The 20,888-nt window shown below is 41.1% G+C and overlaps 1 protein-coding gene across 7 annotated transcripts in view; it reads right to left on the minus strand.

The window, feature by feature from the left end:
- DTNA (dystrobrevin alpha) overlaps window positions 1-20,888 on the minus strand; it is a 374,000-nt gene that overhangs the window by 103,228 nt on the left and 249,884 nt on the right. For all 7 annotated transcript variants that reach the window (XM_080821015.1, XM_080821021.1, XM_080821016.1 and 4 more), the window contains 2 exons: window positions 20,315-20,382; window positions 9,728-9,808 (listed from right to left, as the gene is read on the minus strand). In XM_080821015.1, coding sequence (XP_080677141.1) covers window positions 9,728-9,808; window positions 20,315-20,381 — 148 coding nt within the window. In that variant the 5' untranslated portion in view covers window position 20,382. The remainder of the gene's footprint in view (window positions 1-9,727; window positions 9,809-20,314; window positions 20,383-20,888) is intronic.

Raw genomic sequence — 20,888 nt, forward strand, 5'->3', positions numbered from 1 at the left:
GCAGAATGGACCTGGGGGTTGACTCGGGGCTGGAATTCACAACCATGAGATCATGACGAGGGCCGAAACCAAGAGTCGGAAACTTACGGAGCCACCCAGGCACCAGTCCAGTCCCCCCATTCTTTAACCTCATTTCCTACTCACCTCCAGCTTTTTCCAAGAATCTTATGCCCCAGCCACATTGGGCTTCTTCTTCTTCTTTTTTTTTGTTTTTTTGAAGATTTTATTTATTTATTTATTTGACAGAGAGAGAGATCACAAGTAGGCAGAGAGGCAGGCAGAGAGAGAGAGAGAGAGGGAAGCAGGCTCCCTGCCGAGCAGAGAGCCCGATGCGGGACTCGATCCCAGGACCCCTGAGATCATGACCTGAGCCGAAAGCAGGGGCTTAACCCACTGAGCCACCCGGGTGCCCCCACGTTGGGCTTCTTATTCCAGAATACGCATTTGCCTTTCTTGCACTGATTTATTGTACTCTTCAGCAAGTACACTCTTGAGCTGACTGTCTTTCAAGGTATTACACTCATGTATGCCCGAGGAAGCCCTGATAGCTTCACGTGGAATTACGCTCTCCCGTTTGTTGCTCCCAGAGAACTTCATGTATTAGATCATTTACAACACTCTGCATTTCTCAGAGTTACTAAGGGTCAAATTGTTCCCTCCACTTGTTTTTGGTAAGCCCTTAACTGAACTTCAGAGGAGAGGAGGGTCTCTGAAATGATGAACTAAATTTTATGGTTGCCGTCATGTGTGTTTGGAGGGAAAGGATCTGTGACTTTCATCAGATTCTCTCAAAGATGCATGAGGAGAAAGAACCACAGCATGAAATTATAACTAACTTGAAGATGTGTACTATGTCCTGTTCATCTCTGTACTTCTCATAGCTACTTGCATATGCCTTGTTCAAACTGGGTGCTCACCAGTGCTTGGTGAATGGAGCAGGGCAGAGGCCTACTGTTTGCTAGCCATGACATATGATCTCTAGATTGTCCTTTACCTCAGTGTTTCAGGGGAGCTCAATGAGACTCATGGAGCATGGCATCCCACAGTACTTTCATTATTCCTTACACACTATGACTTGAGCAGATGGCCAGAACCCTAGATGCCAGAGGCGGCATTTCAAGAAAAAGAGCAACCACAGGGCTGGCAAACGTGAGAAACTGCTTTCCACTTTTCCTTTACAGCTGTTGCTCTCAGGGACGCCGCACCATGTGCCAATCTGGCCCAATCAACACTGACGGACAAAGTACACAGGGCCCCTGAAGAACAGATAAGCAGCAGTCGTGGGGAAGTGTCCCTTTTTCCTGCACTCACTCTGTACCATTTATGTATAATTAATTGTCTTTCTGCAATAAGAGTAAAAAAACGGGATAGACACTGAAAATGCATTTCATTCACCCATTCAGAGAATAGTTATGACTCAGTTTCCTAGTACGTAGGAAAATTGTTTGGAAGATAGGTTGGTGTTTGGGGTGAAGCAGTCTCTAGAGGGCTAATCGGCAGATTATCTGCAGTATCTTAAGTGAGGTTAAGAATATGAGAAGTGTATCTTCTGTAAGAAAAAAAATTTTTAAAGGCAGTAGAAAACATCGATGAGGAAATGTTTAACACAGAAAGCCAAGGTGCACAGGAGGCAATGTTTCAGACCCCTGTTTGGTACCTTTTCAAAATCTTGGCTCCACCCCTTGCTCCAGCCCCTGTGGGAACGACAGGCAAGGTGTAGACTTCCACTGACTGGCTCCACACAGCTGCCACCAGACAGCACTTGCCTCAGGCTCTTGCTCCAAACCTTGGATGCCCCAGCACTAAGGCTGGGGACCTGCCTCACACCTACACAAATGCAACCCAGACATACGGGGGTGGTGGGAGGGAGGAGCAGCTAGATTAGAACTTCCTCCTTTTGTCCCCTGGGTGGAAAGTTCTGGAGCCTTTCAGAAGGATCCTTAGAAGTTCCTGCACTGTCTTTTGGCTTTCCTCCCTTGATCCACTTCTGCTCTGGAATGGAAAACGAGGGAGTTCCACAAAAGTCTTGTTGTGGAGTCTGCTTTCTGGGAAACACGGGCTCAAGCACAGATTCTAACCAAGTCCCCATCTATCACTGGTTGAGCCCATTCAGAGTAACAAAGGAGAAGAAAACGATGATTATGACCATGTTCAAAACAGATTCTAATTCTGCATGGTCAAATAACTCTTCCTCAACATATCCTTCTCCACAATATAATAATATGACAGTCCTATATTGGCTGTGTTGAATTTGGAAATTAAAATGTATACTTGATCGTACGTTCAAGTTTATTATCTTTGAGAAACTAAGCTTCTCAGGGCTGATGCATTATTGGCTTTGTAGCAGGCTCGTGGCCCACATGTTTGACAGACATCGCCGGACAGGCTCTCTGTTTACCATAGCATTTGGCTAATATTTGGAGGTTAGAAGTTGAGTTCTCAATTATATAATTTGATCTGGTGTTTATTCAGGAGAAGCCATTTAACATCTCTTGTGCTATGCTCTCCTCATCTAGAATGAACAGAACTTTACAATTCCTGATAAAAAAGGAGATAAAGCAGAAGTCCTAGCCCAACACCACAATGATTAAAAATAGCTAAATAATTTATTTCAATAGCTACAGATACATTTGATGTCTTTAACCACCATACTTATAAGTACTTTTTTTTTTTCTTCAGAAAATGACAGTTTGCTCAGGGGACTTGACAGGCTAGATATAAGCTGATAATAGCAAAGTTTTAGAGTGTTATCTACTATTTGATAGTCACAAAACCAGAAGCTTTATAATAAATAGAACATAGCATTAGATTCTAAACTTGAGGTTAATCTAATACTAAATTTGAACACTATGGAATATTATCACCTGCCCCCCCACCCCCGCCCCCGCATGGTCTAGAATAATGCTTGGCATGCAGCAAACCTTGGTCCATATTTGTTGAATAAAAAAAAAAAATAAATGAGTGGCTGCTGGTAACATGAACAAAATGTCAAGAAAGTCTCCTTGATTTAGTCCTCATGGGTCACAGGGGTGGTTCTGTGGGAGCGGCCATCTTTCCTTCCCTGTCCTCCTAACTGTTTTCGGTTTTCCTCTTAGTGTTTGCCAGAGCCCCACAACCCCAGGAGCCAGGCTGTAGGACAGCACCCTCTGGGTGTCCCTTCACTGCTCAGCTCAGCGGCTCTGTGACAATCCAGCAGGTTCCCAGGAACACAGCTTGGCAGACCACTAAGGAAAGGCCACTGAGTCTTACTTGCTGGATGGCACAGGGAAGCTTGAAAGGATGCCTCTGTACATGTCACTCTTAACCAGTGGGCTGGGGCTTTTAAACATGAGGTTCTTTCCTAAACTGTGAGCGTAAAAGTATTCAGTGGTCCCAGCTCCGTGGTCTAATGCAGAAGCAGGAGGAAGGGAAGGAAGCTGATGGCTGTTCCCTCCAGACACCCAGAAACGACCACAGGCATTGGTTCAGTTCATAGGTTGTGCAGTGGACAAAGACTGGGAAGACGGAGCTCCTAGCAGTCTCTAAAAATAAAAGCTCTAACAAGAAAACAAAGCTCTGAATCTTTAAGATCTTAAAAATAGAAGCAATGAAAGGGAAGAAGCAGCTTTAATTAAGCCTGTATCACAAGCACCAGAACCTTAACAGTATAGATTTGTTCTACCAGAAGTTCGCTCTGATGAAGGGGAAGCAGTTTTGCCACAGGTCCAGACAGAGTTTTCCGCTGGTCCAGGAGGAGGTTTTCCGCTGCCACATTGTAAGGCATCTTGAAGGGGTTTATGTTCTGCTGCTATCACCAACTTCCCCACAGGGATTTTTTAAGAAATGTTGGATTCTAGTGCAATGCCTTTCTCTTTATTCTAAACAAGTGTCTAGAATGATCCAACATCAGGAGTGAAAATATGTATCAAAATCACTTGGAGCACAGATACTTATGCTCCAAGCCTTTGTCATCTGCCACTTATTTCCCTAACTGAACATTCCTGCTCTTCCTTTTGACTCCTTGATAGGAAACAGTCCTATCTCTCTCCTTCAGACACATCTCTTTTGGGGGGATCTGTTTCTGTCACCTGAGTATTTCCTTTAAACTTCATTTTTTCACCCAAGGCTCTATATGTCATTATCTGGAAAACAGAAAAGTCAATGATGCTGAGCAATGTGGTAGGCAGAGTTCTAAAATGCCCTCTTCCTCTTCACACCTGACCAACCCCCAAGATTCCTGGTCTTCAGTGTTGACATACCTTCTCCACTGCTGAATCAAACACTAATTTAGGTATTGCAGTAAAGGGATTTTACAGATGTAATTAAGGGCTCAAGTCAGTTGACCTTAATATAAAGGGATTTTCTGGGTGAACCTGACCTCACATAAGTCCTTTCATTTTTTTTTAAAAGACTTTATTTGAGAGAGAAAGAGGGAGAGAGCAAGCACACAAGTGAGGTAAGCGGCAGAGGGAGAAGCAGACTCCCTGCTGAGCAGGGAGCCTGACTTGGGGCTTTATCCAGTGACTCGATCCCAGGACTCTGGGATCATGACTTTAGCTTAAAGCAGATGCTTAACTGACTGGGCCACCCAGGTGCCCCTGCATAACTCTTTAAAAGTAGAAAGTTTTCTTTGGCTGATCGCAGAGGAGGAGGAAGTCAGAGAGACCCAGTGTGCCTGGTACGGAAGGAGAAGCAAACATCTAGAGGGCCATGTGGCAAGGAATGCAGGTGGCTTATAGGAACTGGGAGTCGTCTCCAGCTGACTGTTAGCAAGGAATGGAGACCTCAACCCTTCAACCATAAGGAAATGAGTTCTGCCAATAGCCAGTTCACTCAGAAGAGAACCATGAACCCCAGATGAGAACCACAGACACTGGGAGACCCTAGGCTGAGAATCCAGTCATGCTGTGTTTGGTTTCTGACCTATAGAAACTACAAGAGAGTAAATGTGTGTTGTTTTAAGTGGCTAAGTGTGTTATGTAATGATAGAAATGGATACAGGCAGCCCCAAATCCACATACTTAAAAATACGGCAAAGAGGAGGAATATGCTGGTAATCAACTTGAATAAAATTGAATGGGATATTAGTATTTATTTCAGAAAAAGCATACCTAGGAGCGCCTGGATGGCTCACTCAGTTAAGCATCTGCCTTCTGCTCAGGTCATGATCCTGGGATCCTGGGATCAAACCCCGAGCTGGGCTCCCTGCTCAGTGGGAAGTCTGCTTCTCCCTCTCTCTACCCCTCCTCCCTGCTCATGTTCGTCCTCTCTTTCTCTCAAGATAAATAAATAAAATCTCAAAAACAAAAACAAAACACATACCTAAAGGCTACTCCTGAAAGTGTAAGACTAATCACTTGGCTGGTGAAAAATGAATCTAGTGGATCCTACTCATTCACACATAAAAAAATATTCCTTCTGGACCCACCATATATCTAGCACTCACATGAGTTAATTTCATAGTGACAGAGAAGCCATTAGGTGAATAGGTTCTGCATTTTTTTTTCCTTCTAGAAACCCTAAATGAAGTTTCGAGTTATTAAGTAAAAGCATGTGTTCTAACTTTGTAAGTGGATGAGGAATACTTGTATTTCTTTTATTAGAGGGAAGATCTTTGAGAAACTCTGAAAGCTCAGATACAAATACATATCTTTCCTCTTTTCCTTTTAAGCAAAATTTTAACTAAATTTTAGTTGATACGACTGACAGAAAATTCAGGCTGTGAGCAGAAGAATGAAAAGAAGGTGCCTTCTTACTTTTGCTCCTTTTATTAAACAGGAGGGATTTGAGATTTCTGATTTATTTCTCTTGTTCCCTTTTATTGTTCATGAACTTAAGGCTGCATTCCATTGACTCCAAAGTAATTTCTGGAAAAAGATCTGCTGACATTACAGGGTATCTGGATCATTAACCATGTCAGTGCTGACCGAGGAGATAATGTTCTGGCAGAACATAGTTATTTGTTTAAAGCAAAGGCTGAGATGTTGTCATTGCACACATCCTTATAGATGGTGTATAGCTTATTTTTGTGGAAAGTTCTCAGGAAACCTCGAAGCCAAAAGCAGAGTTAGGAATATTGTGTGTATTATCCCCTTTCTGTCCCATTCCTCCTAGAAAATAAAATTGACAACCAGGTGTCCTCTAATTTTTAGGGTCATCCATCCTTTTGTTCCATTAGGGAATGTGCTAGTCATGGCACAGGGAGGGAGATTAGGCCAGTGTACAAAAATGAATGGTAAGGGGAAGAAGCTGACTTGACAAATGAATCCCAAGGAGAAAAGTTGAAGGAATAAAGTGTCTTGTCTGAACAAAAGAAAAGATGGTGTCTGACAGTTTTTCTATTATAACAGAGGTTGGTGAATGTCTTTTTTGTGTTTGGAGAGTGGGGCACTACTAGATTACATAGTAATATTATGTAGATATTATGCTGGCATATATATTATGAGAGAGAAAACAAATTTATACAATATTTTTCTGACGAAATTAAAAATATAATAATGGAGGGCAATTTTTTTTTTCAATACTTGTTTACCAATGAGAAGATTGGAATTTGCAGGGGGAAGGATAGCATTTTGCTTAACTGGGACTGTAAGTAGTGTTCCCTATTTTAAAATAATTGCAAATATTCATCTGTAAAAACTCCTATTTTACAGTATCTACAAAAGTAAGTGCTGAGCTGCATTTAGTCCACAGGCCACAGTTTTCTGGCCTCTTCTGTGGAGTGTTTTCGACCCTGAGAAGCAGTTACTCTCAGCATCCATCGGGAATTGCATTAGAGGGAATGAACATGAATGTCGGTGATAGGAATCAGTGCTCTGTACAGGAAACCATAAAGACAGTAGGCAACGGCTGTGGGAACAGAAATACAGGGAATTAACTAACCCTTCTGATGTCTGAACTCAGATAAAAAAATAAATCTCTTAAAAATCTATATACTCCATGCTATATCCAGATAATACATTTTTTTCTAGGTGATGACTTGACAAGTGTCAGTTTTAATGTTCTCGCCCCTCTATTGTATAGTTTTTAAGCTTAGTTTTGTTAATACCCAACATCAATCTTACCTGTAAATAAGGTCTGGACCTAAAAATAACCCGTTCTCCATTAAGGTCCATTGATTTCTATGAAATAAACGCTATGTAAGAATTTCCAATAAAGCAATGTTCTTACAAATACACTGCCCGGATATTTTTTTATTTCTCTTATTGTAGAGTAAAACTCCAGTGTAAGATACCATATTTATGGTGTATTAAGTTTCACTGCAGACAAAAATGACCTTCCCCTAATACAGGGGTGTACGTTCAACATTGACTAATATTATGTCCCATAAACACCAGTGTCCTGGTTATCTGAAAAAGTAGGCTCTGCCTTTAAGATAAAACAGTCTCAGCTGTGTTAGCATTTTGCAAGCTCCCTGACATCACAACTGTTAGATTTGTTGTCAGGAAGGAAAACTCAGCAAACACATATCGTACTTGCATTTAACACTTCTGCTCAAGGTAGAAACAATTTTAAAAAGCAACTTTATTTTAGCAGAGCATTGAAAACCTGCTTGTTTCTCTTCCTTAAGCTTTACTTTTGTATAATTTGTAGAGGATGTAATACTTTCCTCATCCTACACTTGATCTTAGCCAACAGGCTGAGAAGGGATTTTCCTCATCCTCAAAGAGATGAAGTTTGTCGGGTGTAACACTTCTCTGTGGAATGTCCACTAATTCTCTAAGAATCAGGCTAGATGCCTTCTTCTGTAGGAAACTCCTTTTACTGGCCCTCATGCCCACATAGGGCCCAGCCTCCTTGTGCTCCCATAACACCATGCCCCCATTCCTACCATTACACTTCCATACTGTGTTAGGGTCCTGTTTAAAATTCCATCCAGTCTAACCCAGTTAGACTTTGGGCAACTTTAAGGCAAAGATCGCATCTTATTCACATTGCTCTACCCCAGGCACCTAAGCACAGTGCCGAACACACAGTAGGAGCTCGTTATAAGCTTTCTAAATCAAAAGGTAAGTGAATTGATGCACCGAGGGGCAACTAGATGAGTATGAAAGTTCTAGTTTCACCAGGGATGGACTGGCACTGTTTTCCTCACTGCCTTCCAAGGAGGTCAGTGTGACTCCTTGGATAGTCAGGGTGACTATCACATGATTCTGGATGTAGGATAAGGATGAGGAGCAGAAAAGAACAGGAAGAGGAAAAGGAGACCCCCAAGAATGAGAAAGGGCCATTCCCTGGGAGCAGGAGGAATGCGAGGTGGCCCAGGGCTGCTGGAGATAGTTAGGGCCTTTGCAATGCTCTCCGCTTCCCTCCCAGCCTTCCCTTTCTTTCTTGTTTATTTACTTTTTAGTTCATCCCTACTGTTTTGTAACACTTTTTTTTTTTTTTTTAAACAATTCCATATCTCTGCTGAAAGGACCCGAGGAAGCTCTGCTTGGCAAAGCTCTGTGGGATCAGAAGCCCCGTCCGGGCTCTTTCTCCTCACCCTTCCATTCTGAAGGCCACTGAGTGGTGATGAGGAAAGAAAGCAGGAGGATCCTGTCACTTTTTCATCACTGAATACATGGAGACCTTGTATTCATCACTGAATACATGCTTCCCGCATCTGTAGTGCTCTTCTCATTGTCTCCATTGTCTCACCATTTTTTTTTTTTTTTTTGGATGGATTTAGTTTCCTGTAAGGAGTCAAACCTGTCTTTGATATCTGGCCAACCTGTGTTTACCCTCTTCTCCTCCTGCCCCGAATTTCAGTCCCATTTCCAGCCACTGTAGCTGAGGAAGAAGCTCTACATGAGCACCTGGAAGACTAGCTACCTGCCCATCCCCCATAGTCAGGATTTGGGGAGCCTGAGGCAGGGCCCCAGGGAACATCTGCTGGAGACTCCGGGAGGTAGAGGTGTGGACATGCCTGGTTTCCACACTGACCGCGTCTAAGCCCTCTGCCACTCATGCAAAAACTACATGTACGTCCTCAGGAGAACATTACGGTTCTCATTTTTCTAATCCATCCAATACTAATTAGAAAATGAGAATACTTATTCGTTTTTACAGCAGTCAGTATTCAAAAAGAAAAGAGTAAGTTCATATACATGAACTATGAGGCAATTTTTCTCTCCAGAAAATGATGAGAGCAGTGAAGCAGCAGACGACACAAACGGTTCGCTGAGATTAGTGATCTAGTGGCTGCCGACATTTTAAAATTTGGGAGCAAGTCGAAGCAAGTCTCTTTGTTTCTTCTAGTATTATTGCCTCTTTTCTTGCCCTGGTCTGATGCAGGCCAATGTAGTTAAAACTCTGATACAAAGGGTAATTTTGTAGCTTCAGAAAGAAACTTTTGTGTTTTCCAGGGGCTTATCAACATTTTCTTATACTTGAAAGGCAAACACATGTATAAAAAAAGGACTTAATATCTGATGTTTTCTAACGTTCGTGGAAACCACTCTGATGGCACTGCATGGACAATACCAAAGCTAGAGAAGAGAAGGACAATATCCATCCAGATTTAAACCATCCCAAAGACAGGATTTCGCACACATCCAAAGGCTCATCACTTGAGCAATTAAGAGCAACGAAGCCTTCAGAATCACTTACGGAGAGTCTCTCTAACCATTTGTGCATCCTGATACTCTACTGTTGTGTAAACATATTTTTATCAACACTTACAAGACACCAGTTTTAATAAACAAAGTAACAAACATAAACTATAGGATTCAGGAGGGTAATTAGTCCAAACAACTGGCATACTCACAGTTGCATTTCTTCTGAACAAACCGAAGCTTGCATGCTGTTCTGTAGGTGGAGAGTCGGATGCGATCCAGATCTTGAGCCCCTGGTGGGGGGAGAAACATACACATATGGTCTGCCATGTGTGTGGAAAACGATTTATAATATTTATAAAGAAAACGGCCATAGATAGTATAACCCATTCACTTAACTTGATTTTTATCTTTATTAGACTACAAATATAACTTTCAGACTAGAAAAGGTCTGCCCCACATCCCTCAAGTTCTGGAGGAAGAGAGCGCACGGAGCCAGCACGCTGGTTGTCCACCGTGTTCGTGGGCGGAAGAACACGGCCTCAGCCCTGTGGTGTCTGCCACTTCCGAGAACAATCTGCTCAAGCTGTGACTTTAAACAGCAAGACCAGAGCAGTGTCGTCAAACAACCATTTTAAACACACTGCGATGGGTCATCAGAATCTGGCTGCGAGGGGAGCGCTTGCTGAATGTGGGGTATCTTTTCTGTGTGACCTTAGGCCCACTGCTTTTTATTTATTTATTTATTTTTATTTGTAAGATTATTTATTTATCTGAGTGAGAGAGAGAAAGAGGGGGAAGAGAGAGCACAAGTGGGGGGAGGGGCAGAGGAAGAGGAAGAAGCAAAATGTGGGCTGAGCGAAGTCTTGGGAGGGTGGTGGGGGGTGGGTGCTCGATCCTGGGATCCGAGATCATGACCTGAGGCAGATGCTTAACTGACTGAGCCACCCTGGTGCCCAGGTCAGCTGCTCTTAGAAACGTCAGTTTTCTCAACTGGAAGTTGGGGATGATGATACCACCGCTACTTACTTCACAGAATTAGGAGGCAAATGCGTGACTACACCTAAGCACAGAGACCAGAGCTTGGCACAGAGTTGGCCCCCTGTACTCATCAGTATTGCTAGTGCGTATCCTGCAAACCTTCCTGTCAACCTCAGAGGCGACTCCTTTCTAAGAACAACCACTACTCTTTCTTATACTGTGGCTTCCCACTCCTCTCTCTAAAGAGAGGAACACGTTCCCCGTATTCTTGAAAAAATTTGCTCATTCTATACTTCTACTCAAGAACCCAGCATGGCTTCTGCTGCTCACCAAGTCTGAATGTTCTGTTGCTAATCCAAGCCCCTCTGTGTGTCCTTTCCATGCCACCAATCCAGTAATACTTCCTACGACTCTCCACCCAGAACCTCTGCCAGGCTGGGGCTGGTGTCCTCACAGTGCCCTGCAGACGGGCTGCTTGCTACATCCACACCAGACTTCCTGGTGATCCTCCTACCCTTTTCCGAATGAGCTGATCTCTAGACTGTGTCTAGAACATAGCAGACTTTCAACAAATGTCTGTTCTTCTCTGCTTCCAAATATTTGGCTTTCTTTAAGCCCACGTTTATGGTTCGTAACAGATATAAAGGCACAGAGCTATATTTTGACATGTGTTGAACTTCACCAGTAAAAGTGCTACACAGATGATTCAAAATAGAATAGTGAGGGTAGCAAGTAAATGAACTGGCCTAGAAATAATTCTATTAGGAGGCCAATTAAGTGCTTTCCTAATGAAATTCGGGGTGAATTAGCAAGTGTCCTGCATTGAGAGCATTTAGCATTCCCTTGAATGAAACTGATCTCTTTAGATTCATTTAAAAATGATATCAATATTCCTATTACTTCCCAGTTTTATGAAGCAGATTATTAAACATTCATTCTTGTGAGAATGTATTACTTGACAAACAGGCTCATTGACCCTGGGTGCTTGAAGGATCAAAGTGCTAGGTAGGACCCGTCCTCGCCCAATGCAGGACTTCTCCTAACCATGCCCTTAAGAGATGGACATGTGGACAATGGCCATATGGATTATTTTCAACGATAGGGATGGTTATAACTTAGTAAAAATAAATGAGCTTTAAAGTCAGTAAGCCTTAATCTTTCATTTCCTAGTTGTGTGACCTTTGACAAGTTTTTACTCGGTATCTGATTTCTCCATGAATATGGGGATTACAGTATCAGCTTTACAAGCTGGTAAGGTCTGACGCTTGTACCTAGTGAGCACTTAATAGCAGGTGGGACTCCTTAAAAGGTTTTTTATACCACTTCTGAGCAACAGTAAGTGATACTGATAGCGCTAAGTGATAGAAATTTCTTTTTTATATTTGAGCTTTAATTTGTGTCCTGATAAGTTCAATTTACTTGATCAAATTTCCTCTCTGGATACACATAATTTTTCCTCCCTGTCACTTGACAATTTATTTCTCACACATTGGGAAGCAGCTATCACGACCATGACTAGCATCTTCATTACCATCTGAAGAGTATGTAAAAACACCCCTCTCATCATGGAGTTTAAAGTTTAGCTGGGATCATAACTTCTTGACCTTTTAGATTGGACAGGTTCAATTCCATAGCCATTTCAAGGCCACTGTCTACCACAGATGGAGGCACACAATAGGGCTTCAATACACGCCCGTCGCTATTATTACTCTCATTATCATCAGGCATGGCTTTGAGACCTTTTTCCATTCTAGTCTTCTGGCTCTATGGGTGGCTCGTAGCTCCTTGAAATGAGATATACAAAATTAACCCAAATGCCACAGTTATTACTTTGCCTGTGCAGAATATATAGAAAGCAATCATTACCACCTTTGATAAGACACTTACTAATATAATTAAAAACAATTAAATGGCTCATTCTTCTGTCTCTTTTCATTAAAAAGTGGGTTTAAAAAATCATATGTACTTACATCTTATCAGATCTTTTCTGTTTTCTATTTAAATGCTTATTTGGAGGCTAAAGGTAGGACTTTGTATTTGTCTGGTTAGTTTCTTTTAATTTTTAGCTTGTGCTTGTAACCATTCTAAAATTTTTGATTTTGCCACTGGGATTTCCAAGGGACTTCCCAGTTTCATGTCCTCTGTAAACCTGAGAGGCTCCTGTGGAACAGGAACTCTCTGGGGTATTGAATAACCAGAGACGAGAGACTATCTGAAATGCCTGAACGCTCAGTCTGGAAGATGTATTTTTATTGATGCTGAGCTTGGATCAACAATCATTATCTGTAAATAAGCCTTTAAAAGAAGACATTAGGGACATAGATTATTTGTGTAAGTTCTGGAAGGATAACGATGAGCCCCAGGTGTGAAAGGGCTTCGATGTCCCACACGATTAAATGTCTTAGTTCCAGCAAGACCGTATCCTCCGAGGGCAGAAACCATAGCTCCTCGGCACCTCCTTCTCATAGAGGCTCTAGGGGCAATTCAGCAAAGGTGCGACTCTCCTGCACGTAGTCAAGAGGGGCACAGAGATGATGCTTAGGGACAGGAGAATGAGAGGGTTCCCTGCCCTATCACGATGTGGACTTAATGGACCCTCTGTTTTGTTCAGGAGTCAGGAACGGGTCTGAGGGTCTCTTGCTGTTTCCTATTTGTGTAAATTCCTCCTGGCTAAGGATGTAAGCCCTAAGTATCAGACAGGATGTGGTGAGCAATGAAACTGAGTTTTGCAGACATTAGCTTTTCACACCACTTTGCACAGACAATGTAAGTGGCAACAGGATCCATATGGTCCTGGGACCCAAAAAAGCTGAGCTGAGACATGCTGCACCAGGCGCTTGCTCTGTTTATCCAACTTGTTTAAACAAATTTATTTGTCTCTGCCCTAGTAAACCATAAACTTAATTCAGTTTTACATGTGTGGTCTCTTCTCAAAAGTCTATAAGCTCCTAGTCTGCTGTGGGAGTAGTTGCATGTCTTCTGTGTCCAAGTCATTGGTTAAAACCAAGGACATGATCATGTCCACAAATAGATTCTTCTAGTATCTACTAGAGGCTGTCCTCCAAGTTGACTGACCCATTGCTTATTCCTGCAGACATGGTCACATCACCACCTCTAAATCTACCTAATTACAGTGATTCAGCTCACATTTCTCCAACACACCCACAACGTAAGAGACTTTGCCAGTATCTTGCTGAAATTAAGGTTCGTTTTTATGCTATAGTATTTTCCTGAGCTAGCGGTCTAGTAGCCTTATTAAAAAGGGAAATTAGCTGACTTAATTCCTTTATAAAAAAGACAGAATTTGAATAAGTGAATGAAGAAGTCAGTAGAGCAATCCTTGTTCTTAGCATCTTGAAATAACTAGTATTAGCACTATTTTTATTCCGTCATCTGGAAAAAAAAATTCATCATATCATAAAACCTGCAAGTTCATACCCTAGACTCTCAAGACTCTATAGTCTTCCTTTTTAATAAAAAATAGGTATAGCAAAAAAAAAATGAGTATAGTATTTCCCTGTTTTTTTCTTTTTTACAATGTCCTCTTCATTATTTCTGAGAAAAGTGGATGGTATTTTTTCTTTTAGTATTGTATCACTGGAATATAATTCTTTAAAACATTAGAGTCAGCTCATTTAAATAATATATTAGATTTTCTTCATAATGATAGAGAGGGGCTGGGAGCAAATAAGGGTGGAGATGAATATTGTTTTCAAGTCTTTTGTATATATTTGAAACTTTTCATAATAAAAATGTAAAGCTAATTCACTTAAGGTAACTTGATGCTCTCATACCATCTCCTTAAATCTCTCATACCCACGTCATACTTGGAAGAAAGTGATAAAGACAAAAGCAAAGATGGCATTAAGAAATTTTGATTGATCACAGGGGCACCCAAGTAGCTCAATCAATTAAGCAGCCCACTCTTAATTTTGGCTCAGATCATGATTTCAGGATTGTGAGAACAAGCCCTGTGTCTGGCCCCACACTGCCCCTCCCCCTTCTGTTTTCCTCTCTCTGAAAAAGAAAAAAAAAAAAAAGAAATTCTGATGGGTCACACTGCTATATTCTACAAATCCTGTTTTTCCTCTTTTGTTCTTCCTTCCAAGATTTTTCTCCTCTCTTCCTCTCTGTCCTTCCTTTCCTTACTCTCTCACTCCCTCCCCCCCCCAACCTTCTTTCTTAATTTTTCTCCATTTATCCATCTCTCTTTTTATCCAACCAACCAACCTTACCTAATTTTTGGCTTTCATTTTTTTATTACATTCTAAATAATTTCACACAATTCGTGTGTATTTTGCCTTTCATGTTTTGATAGCTCATCATAAAGCCTTTGGTATAGTCATTCAGATAATTAAATATCTCATTAATTTTTCAAATTCACTCAACAAATATCTACTGAATAAAGAAGAAGCCTATGAACAATGTATCTGAAGTCTTCCATGCTTGCTGATTGACCAGATCTATGTGTGTGTGTATGCGTGTGTGTGAGAGAGAGAGAGAGAAGGGAAGAGAGAAAGGAGTTTGGGGTTCAAGGATAATGCTCAAATTTCTACGTTAGGACACTCAGTGGGATGGGGAGGCCCTCACTGGGCTATGGGAAAAATACGGAAGAATAGGTTTGTAGGTGGGTGAATGAAGAGTTCAGTTTTGGGCTCACCGAGATTGAGGTGCTTGTGGGATGTCCAAATGGAGATAATCAGTGGCAGTTGGAAATACAGATATAGAACTCCTGACTATGGAGTACATTTCCAGAATTATTAACAAACATATAAAATGCAGCAATTTGTCTTCATTGCTCCAAGACTGGGAATATTTTTCCAAGAGGTGACTTTGCATATAGTCAGAGGCACTTAGTGGAATTAATGGTGAGCCCACCTCAAGCTGCTTTATTAGTAGAAACCTTGACAGTGAGGGAGCAAGGCTAGAAGGGACACTGAGTTTATATACTGACTATTCTGGAGAAGCTGGTTTATGAGAATGGCTTTGAAGGACTCCTTGAAACTTGTGAGCCATAACAATAATGGTGAAGCCTTGACAGAAAGTGAAGTTGTAAATGGAGGGAATTGAACAAAACTTTGGTAAAATCTGGCTTTAAGGTAACCGGAAGGTGCCAAGAGACAGAAAAAGAGGTCGAGTGGTCAAAAAAAGCAGAAGAGTGGACTAGAGTGGTGCCATAAGAGAGTATTTCCAGAGTGGTGACCCACGGTATTAACATTTTAAAGAAGCTGAGAAGCAAGAGAAATGAAGAAGCAAGTGAAAAAAGTCCCTGTATCCACCATGGCCTACCAGGGGTGTCGTGGGCTCATGGGAGCAGTCTCATTCATGGCATTATTCTGAGTTTTTGAAATCAATTTTTCTAAAAGTCATAGTATTACAAAATCATACTCTAGGTTTCATTCCAGCTACCCATGTGCTGACCGTAGTCAACTTTCTGAAGAACTATCTGCCTTGGAGCAATTCAAGTGTTGGTTGAGTACGAATATTTGCCTCTCTCTGATTTTCTATCCCTCCTCTGCTTAAAGGTAGTGGTAGCACTCTGATTTCTCCTCAGGACCTTCTTTATCTCGGTAGGTAGTCTTCCGCATTCTGAAAGAATGTTTTCCAGTCACTCTCCTCTGATTAAAACCTACCTGTCCTGTGCCCTGTAGGCTTGTAAACCAACATATACTCAGCATCTGAGGTGAATGGATTTGAAGGTAAAGGCCTATGGCTTGTCCTTAGGAGACATTCACAACAGTGAGTGACGTATTCATAAGTGAGGGTCGTATAATGCAGAGTGATGTCCTCTGACAGCAGGAAAACAGAGGTGATTTAATTCCAAGAACAAACAATTTATTCTGCTAAAAGCCAATCTGATAAACTTATTTGAGCTGATAATCTCATCTGATGGCTGAAAAGCCAAAGTGGGGATGACATTTAACTTTAACTAAGTCTTCTCAGTTTTAATCTAAGGTACTAAATGAACTGATAATTAGGGCGTTATCCTCAAGGGAGTTTTGGTTACAGGCAACTTGTCTAGAATTTCTTCAATCAAAGTTGTTGGCCACAGGGTTAGTGTTTCATTTTGGTTTTAACATAAGGCTAGTCTTTTTAGGCTTATTTGAGTCCATGCTACCCTTAATTTCTTTACCATTTCTTTCTGCTTCTGGGGCTTGTGTTTCTGAGCTCAGAGTAGATGTTTAATGAGATGTGCTGTAATCACCTGACTTTGCCTAAATTTCTTACCCATTGTTCTTCTCATCAATTACACGCTCTATTCTTTGTGTCCTCTGTTTTTTTGGCCTTTGTAAGGCCAAGATGCATTAACGTTCCCCCACCCCCCCCACCCCTCCCCGGGCCTGACTAAACTTCAGACAGGCTTCTTCCTGACCCAACACCTCTGACCTCCCTTCCTTAGAGCATTTACTTTAGAGAACTTTTCATTGTAAATTCTTTGCCTGCCCCATGGAGGAAGTAATCTCCCAGACTCTTGCCCATTTTACAGTCCAGGAATACCTTTCTTAAGGACAGGGGAGCCAAACCTTTGAAATGCAATCATTGAAGGAGATCTCCAATTGTCTGTTGGAGCATAGAAGCCTAACTTTCTAACTGGGACAATTAACAAACACAACTGACCACCTTCCCCACTAATAATCTTCAGGACTTCTGCACTAGTTCACCCCAGTACTTAAAAACCCTCCTGCCTTCGAGATTGAGTTCAGTCTCTCTTTTCTCTTGCAGTAGGTCCTGACTGCTTTGCAATAATGTTGAATAAAGTCTTCCCTGCCTTAACTCCTTCACACGCAATCTTTCTTTGGCATTTGTAATCCCCAAAACAAAGACTCTCTTTGGCACTTTCTTTTACTGTTTAAAAAATTTGTTTTTTCTAGGGGCACCTGGGTGGCTTAGTTGGTTAAGCGACTGCCTTCAGCTCGGGTCACAATCTCAGGGTCCTGGGATCAAGTCCCACATCGGGCTCCCTGCTCGGTGGGGAGCCTGCCTGCTCCCCCCCACCCCCGCCTGCCTCTCTGTCTACTTGTACTCTTTCTCCGTCTGTCAAATAAATAAATAAAATCTTTAAAAAAATTATTTAAAAAAAATTATTTCTAGAAGATATTCAGCTGACTGGATTTACAATTTCCTCCCTTTTTAGGTCCCTCACAGATTCCTGGGGGAACTTAACTTTCCAAGGCCTGATGTCAGTCTTCCCTGATAACAGTTTCCTTGTCTTTTTTTCTTTTTCTTTCTTTTTTTTTTTTGGTGTCTTGTGGATTGAGCTGCTGGAATAACCCATCTATTTTTCGACCACTTTACACATTCTCAAGGAGATCATCTCTCTCTTTTGTATGACAGCCTACCTATCACCATCAATTCTTCCTCTGAAATCAGCCAGTTGTCTTAACCATCAGACTTCTACGTACTGTGGACATGTCTTACTTTGTGTCTAAACAGGATGCTCACGAAAGCCTTGTTAAGGTCAGATGTGTATTCCCCTTTGGGGGCCAACATCTGGGTCTATTACTTAGCATATGCAAGGGAGAAAGACACAGAAGAACTCATAAAATGTTTCAATAAAGTGCATGACATCCCAAAGAAGTGTCTATGAAAAGATAAAGTTACAATTTGGGAAATGAATGCAAAATTTTCTTACATCTCTCTCATTTGAAAAATTTAGAGGTTTTCTGTTTCTGTGGCTATAACACTTACATCACTCATCCTTTGATTTGGACAACTTTAACTCAGAAGACATTTGTGACATACGTATTTGTCTGTGCCAAAGACTACAACAGGTGCAGAAGGAACTGGGACAGAGTACTTAAATTTGGGTAAGTATTTGCAAAATCATGAAATAAGCACTTTTTAAAAAAATCATTCTTACAGTGTGTTGGCTGACACATCTTTAATGTAACAATGATAAATTCCGAGATTTCCCACCCAAGACTTCAGTGCTTTGTTATGTTAAATATTCATTCATTTTTCTTTTTCTGACAAAACACTGGCCCATGATGTATGGGGCGCCTGACTTTCAGTCTAAGCATCTATGGTTTGGGAGGACATCTGTGCTGTCTTGCATTTTGTGGAGATGGGCAGAGGTAATTAAGTTCCTTCCTCGGTTAGATTTGTATCAACAAAGGGCACAATTCCAAGGGGCCAGCCATGCCGGAAGTGAAGATACAGCGCCAGACATAGCTGAGGAAATTGGAAGGTCATGGCTGCAACTCTCTCAGGCACTTTAGACATGTCTCTGAAAGTGGAAAAAGCAAGGAGCATGATTGAGATTCCTCACATCAATTTTAATTTTCTTTCCTTTTTGTTAGTTCTAACGTTGTCTTGGTTCCTCCAGATTATTGGGAAATGATAAAGAAAAATATGAATCTTATTATCTGGGACTTTCCTTTATCTGCTCCCGACCCTCATTCTTGCCAAATCAGTTCTAGTCTTCAGTAGAAACCTAATTTTGTCTACTGCTTTCTCAGAGAGAAAGGCTTACAACTCACTTCTGCTCATCCTTATGCCTTATGCAGGGAAGGAGAGATAAAAAGACAATAAAAGAATGGTACTTTTTTCTTTACAACATTGAATTTGAGAGATGTGTCCCCTACCACGACACGTTCTTCTTTATGAATAAGAAACAATGGTTTGTGGGCCACCTAGGTGGCTCAGTTGGTTAAATGTGAGACTCTTGATTTCAGCTCAGGTCATGACCTCAGGATTGTGAGACTGAGCCCTAAGTTGGACTCTGAGATTAAGTCCCAAGTTGGACTGTATGCCGAGCATGAATCCTGCTTAAGTTTCTCCCTCTCCCTCTGCCCCATCACTCCTGCTCGTGCATGTTCTATTTCTCTCTAAAAAAACAACAAACAAACAAACAAAAAAAGCCAATGGTCTGCAATGGAGACATTACCAACCAATTACTTATATGGCAACTAGACATGTACATAAATCAATAACCTTAATTTAATGGATTCTCCACTAAAGTAAGTAAATATAGTTTGGTTTCCCTCATGTAGCAGGTTACCTCCAAGCTCTTTCTGCTTTTCTTTTTCTTTTTCTTTTTTAAGATTTATTTATTTATTTTAAAGAGAGAGCATGTGTGTGAGTAATGGGAGGAGGCAGAGGGAGAGGGAGAGAGAGAGAATTTCAAGCTGACTCCCCATCTAGTGTGGAGCCTGACTCAGGGCTCAGTCCTAGGAGCCTAAGATCATGACCTGAGCTGAAACCAAGATTCTGAAGCTTAACTCACTGAGTCACACAGGCACCCCATCTCCAAACTCCTTTTAACTTTATTTTCCTTTTCACTTTTTAGGAACTGGTTTGTGGGACAGATTCTTCTCCTCTCCATAATGTCCAAATGACTGTGTATAGTTTGCTCTTGTGATCACGCCTGATTCTTCTTTCCCATAGGGACATATGATGTCATTTTGCAGTTAAAACATTCAATAATTCATTTCACAAGCTATATCTAGTGCCTACAATATGCTAGACACAGCGATATTGTGGGGGGTATGAACACAGATTTTAAAAAATTCAGTGGACTGTATTTGTGCCAACACTAAATAGTGTTTATCAAGTGTCCATGTATACATATATATTTGGCTCTGTGAAACTTTTTCTTTCATAGAAAATATGCAGTCTAGTAACAAATTTTAAGGATTTGCTGACTAATTTCACTCTTACCTAATAGGAAGCCAAATTGCTCAAATGTACATTTCACACAAGGAATTTAGGATTTTAAGGAAAAGTACAAATGTCATAAGGATTAAGTGGTTATTTCCGGTCTTTCCCTGAGTATTCAATGGAAACTATAGGGTGTTCCTTTAAAGTTCTATACTTACTCATCTCTGCAAACAGCTGTCTTCTTTCTGCCATGGTATTTCCTCTTTTCCCACTATCTTCAATCATTCTAGGAGACAAAATGGTTACAGTGTTATTACCCTCATGCTAATGAGGCAAACAGCCATTTCTATGTAAACATACTTGCTGTAGTTGTGCCACAGAGACAAACTATTTAAAACTGTGTATTTACAAAGTGTAGCTTTACTTTCACTAATTTAAATCACCATACATATTTTTCCATACACAATATTGTTGTAATTGTTAGAGGGAGTATAAAATTTTATTTTCTAACATTAAAAATAACTACAATAGCAGATGACCTTGTGCCAAACTGAATACAACCATCCACCATCTGTTAGGTGGTTCATTTCACATATAGTTTCTCTTTCAATCTGGGGAATACCTACGAAGAACATAGAGCAGATATTACAGATTCCATGCAACAAATGAGGAGATTGAGAATCTGGTGAGACTTACTAAAGTGAATGATGAAAACATTTGGACTCCAAGACTAGTTTGTTTTCACACCATATTCTGCTGCAGGTTGTCTCAGTGCACCCCAAACCCTAGTTT

The sequence above is a fragment of the Martes martes genome, assembly GCF_963455335.1.
Source record: "Martes martes genome assembly, chromosome: 13".
NCBI lineage: Eukaryota > Metazoa > Chordata > Mammalia > Carnivora > Mustelidae > Martes > Martes martes.